The 4,086-nt window shown below is 52.8% G+C and overlaps 1 protein-coding gene across 1 annotated transcript in view; it reads left to right on the forward strand.

Moving 5' to 3' along the window:
* Window positions 1-396: 396 nt before the first annotated feature.
* SLC4A3 (solute carrier family 4 (anion exchanger), member 3) overlaps window positions 397-4,086 on the forward strand; it is a 27,404-nt gene continuing 23,714 nt past the window's right edge. Inside the window, exons 1-2 of the mRNA XM_009325377.1 lie at window positions 397-450; window positions 1,679-1,835. Of these exons, the coding sequence (XP_009323652.1) occupies window positions 397-450; window positions 1,679-1,835 (211 nt within the window). The remainder of the gene's footprint in view (window positions 451-1,678; window positions 1,836-4,086) is intronic.

Consider the following 4,086-nt stretch of genomic DNA (forward strand, 5'->3'; position numbering starts at 1 on the left):
GCCCGTGCAGGATCTATGCATAGCCGCTGTCTCGGCCGGCCCCTGCTCCCTCTGAGCAGCAGGTTGTTTGGAGGAGGACAGGGTCCCACCTGCCTTTGAACTTTTGGAGACGGTGCACAAAACAGCGTGGGCCAGGCCATTCTTGCCCCTTCACTACAGCATGCCGGGGGACAGCCCTGTCCTAGTGATGCCGGGGAGGTTCCCCGAGGGCCGGTGAGGTGACCTCTCTGGGTTAGGAGCCCCAGGGGGTTTGAGGGCAGTGGCCACCAGTCTCCCACGACATTCCCTTGTCCTGCCCTCTCTCCACAGGTTATGCCACTCTCCAGGTTTGCTGGGTGCCTGCCGGTGAAAGAGAAGGGTTGATATTTTGCCCAGGCCCTTAGGTCCTGAACCAAAATGGCAGCTGGAGAGTCCCCTCCCGTAGGAGATGTCTTCATCGACCTGCAGCAGGTGAGGTGGGAATCCAGCAGCAGCGGGGCTGTCTCTTCCCCTGGGATCGCGCTCCTGCCAGGCTGAGTGCGGGACCTGCGTCCTGGCAGCCTGCTGCAGTAGGAGACAGCCTCCGTTCCCTGGGGACAGGTCTGCACGAAGGGTGCCCCAAGGCTGCCCATCAGCCCACATCCACTCTCCAAGCAGACAGCAAACTGTGGTCCAGAGAAGGCCAGAGGTTGCTCTCTGGGGTCTCTGTGCCTTCACATGCCATTGGGTGGGGTAGGCAAGCGGCAGGAGGAGTTGGGCAGCTTGCAATTAGACTCTCCCCATTTAGGCTGGGCTTGGGACACCCATGCTAAGGTGAGAGGAGAAGCAGTCTCACCCACAGATACAAAGCCGCTCCCAGGGCACAGCTGGGAACAGCTGGGGAATGCCGGGAGAGGTACAACTCAGCTAAAGCTGCCTTGCTCCCTCTTTCTGCCCAGCACAGACAGATTTGTCACAGTTGGGCCTCCTCCTGTTTCCATGGAAACACGGGAGTCCACAACAGCTCCGCGCTGGCATTTCGGCTATATTGACGGAAAATTTTACCAGCTGCAGCTGCTGGGGAGGCAGAGAGGACGGGAGTCACCTGGCAATGCTCTTCTCGGAACGGCTCCACCAGCAAAAGGCAGAGAAGCACCCACAGCCTGAAACAGGAGGAAAACAGGCAGAAAAGCCTGAAGAAGGCATGCCAAGGGGAACGGGGTCCCCTAGGAGTGCAGAGGGGAGGTGGGAAGGCACAGGGTGGTCACTGACCCAAGGGCAGCTCACCAGAGCAGGGATGCTGTTTCCCGGGGGGAAATACGGAGGAGGTCTAGGAAAGGGAGGGATGGCAGACTGGGCAAAGGGAAGGCCAGAGGACAGCAGTTAGATGTGGGGAGAGAGAAACTCCAGCTAAACAAAAGCTATGCATCTCCACTGGTAGGAAAGACAGGCACTGACATAGTCCCTCAATACCTGCCACTCACGGGAGGTGTGGAGGACTGCTAAGGTATCTCTGCAGACTATGGCTTGGAGGCTTGCTGATCTGTTCTGGCTCTTGGTTTTGAGCGGAGCTGTGCCTCTAAGTGAAAAACTATGCCCCAGCCCCGTTGTGTGGAGCCTGCTGCTCCTCAGCAAGCCCAGCACCGTTTGCAGGGCAGGAGGATCCAGAGGGCTGTAGGGATCTGCAGCATTTGATTCTTGTCTGGCGATTTCTGTGCAGGGCAGAGATCGTGCAGAGAAGGCCTCTCCTGGTGCCGAGGACGATGAGGACTTGGATAAGACTTTGTCAATCGAGAGATTTGGGGACCTGATAAGCAAATCAGCATCAAGCAATCTGGAGAAGCAAAGACGCAGCTACAGTGAGAGAGATTTTGAATGTATGTAGGTTTGAACCCTTGTACACACTTCCACCCTCGCTGCCCACCCTCCCTCAGCCCCACGTGCTCTGCAACCTTGTGCCAGGACCCTGCAGATCGTGTTAGCCTGCTATTCACTTCCTCCCTTCAGAGTGTTCCCCAAGTGTTACGTACACCCAGTTTAGCACCGGTGCCCATGGCCTTTTCCCAGTCTGTTCCCTATTTTCCCCGTCCCTGCAGGTGTAGATACTGCCCAGCCCACGCGGCAGCATACCTCAGCCCAGGGTGTTCACTCACCTCCTCACCCAGCATCAGGGACCTCTGCAGCCACTTCCCCCACGTTGAAATTTCCAGTTTGAAACTATTTTTCTTCCATATGGCTGCAAAGAAACATCCAAATATGGCCAGAAGCCAGGCTGTCCTCCCCAGTCTGAAAGCAGATGGCTCCAGTCAGACATGCCTGTGTATTTCTAAATAGCAACCACGAAACCATCAGGCTTATCTGCTCAAAGAGAGGACTGCAAAATAAAAATGGGGTGTGAATTTAAAATGCTGTAGCTATCTCACCTGAACTCCTCTGATCAGCATATTTATTCTTCTAACTGCCCTTCCATGATGAAGGCAACCAGTCTGCCCAAACTCACTTTGGCTGTAAAATGAGAGTGTGCCCACAAGAGTGGCCGTAAGCTATTGCCTGGTGTAGGTGGGTTGCGTTAGCTTGTAGTAACAGCAGTGAAAGGCAGGAAGAAGAGGCCCCCGGCCAGCAGCCTGCTTGTGTAGCAGACAAGTAGCAATGGTTGGGAGAGTTTCCCACTCTCTGGCTCTCCACAGTCAGATATTGCTTATTTTCCAGCTTAGCTTTGATGGGATACAACCTCAGGAACATTACGTTCCAAGTACCTCACCAGGCTGTTTTCTGCTTGGCCACTTATTTCCAATGGCTGTTGTAAAAGTTTTCTGGTAAAAGTCTATTACCGTAGTGCACCCCAGCTGCTCCTTTCTGCTTGTGTCATTTCTCTACAGAGGCTCCATTCAAATAACACTTTCCACCTGAGCACACAGTCACTCACGCACATGGCTGCAAGGTGCTACTGGCTTTGCTGTGGGTTGAATACCTGTCCTGTGCTGGTAGGACTTACCTGCTCAGAAGCTCTGCCTGTGTGCACAGGTGTGTGGGTTGGCTTGGAGGACATGGACGATCTGCTTAAGCATGCATGGCAGAAGCTTCTTTGAAAATTTGACTAGAGATTTGTACTGTTTGGGGGTTTTTTCTTCTTAATAAGAGAGTCCTTCTTCCTTTGTCAGAATCAAGCTTGTTTTCCTCTGAGCTCCTGATGTATCCCTGTTATCTAGGACTACATCAACCCTGGTTATCAGAAGTTTTATGCAGTTTGTATTCGGAAAGCTGGAAGATCTGGTTAGGTCATTAGACTTTGAAAGATAACATACCAGCCCATGGAGGTGAATGCTCTCTGGGTTTAGAAATGTTTCCTGCCCTATTGAAAGCCAGGAATTCCTAATATGTAGGCTCTTCCTTCTGGGCTCCATATCCAAATTACTTTTTCATATCTCTTGTATCAAGTTCACTGAGAATCAAACGTCTAGGACACTGGTTTGGCAATAACCTTCCATACAGGCAGGCAGTGCAAGGAGGGGAGCAGGGAAGGAGGGCAGGGGCTGGGCACACAGGAGTTGCAGGAGGACAGGGAGGAAGAAGAGGGAGGCATGAAGCCTTTTGTGTTTGGGAGAGATGTTTTTCCCACCTCCAGGCCACCTCTGTGGAGACGTGATCAGTTGACACAAGGAGTGCCGAGTGCAGGGGTGAAGAGTGGTGCTCCCCTCTTCTGTGCCAGTTCAGCCACTTGCCATCACTGCCCTTCCCTGCAGCCCAAGGCTTTGGTTTCCTTCTGATCTAAAATGTAAATGTTTCTGTCTTGGGCTGATGTAAACAAGCCAGAAGGGAAAGATGGGCTATGTCCTCACCAGCAGCTTTGTGCTGTAGAAGGAGCAACGAGTGTACAGTTGGGGCCTTCCTTGCTTCTTCTTACATGAGAAATTCACGCCTGACCTATCTGTGGCATGTAGAGCAGCGCTACGGGAGTGCAGCAGCGGGGCAGGAGGGCCTTTCTGCCAAAACCTGCGAGTGAAATAGGGCACATCTAGTTAAGTCAAAGAACTAGAGAACACTTTGGAGGAAAAAGTGTTTATAAAGGGCGCAAACTCTTTCCAATTTGCAGATGTCTGACCATTCCCAATCTCCTCTAATCTTGCC

Source organism: Pygoscelis adeliae, unplaced genomic scaffold (genome assembly GCF_000699105.1).
Source record: "Pygoscelis adeliae isolate BGI_AS28 unplaced genomic scaffold, ASM69910v1 Scaffold106, whole genome shotgun sequence".
In the NCBI taxonomy this organism is placed as follows: domain Eukaryota; kingdom Metazoa; phylum Chordata; class Aves; order Sphenisciformes; family Spheniscidae; genus Pygoscelis; species Pygoscelis adeliae.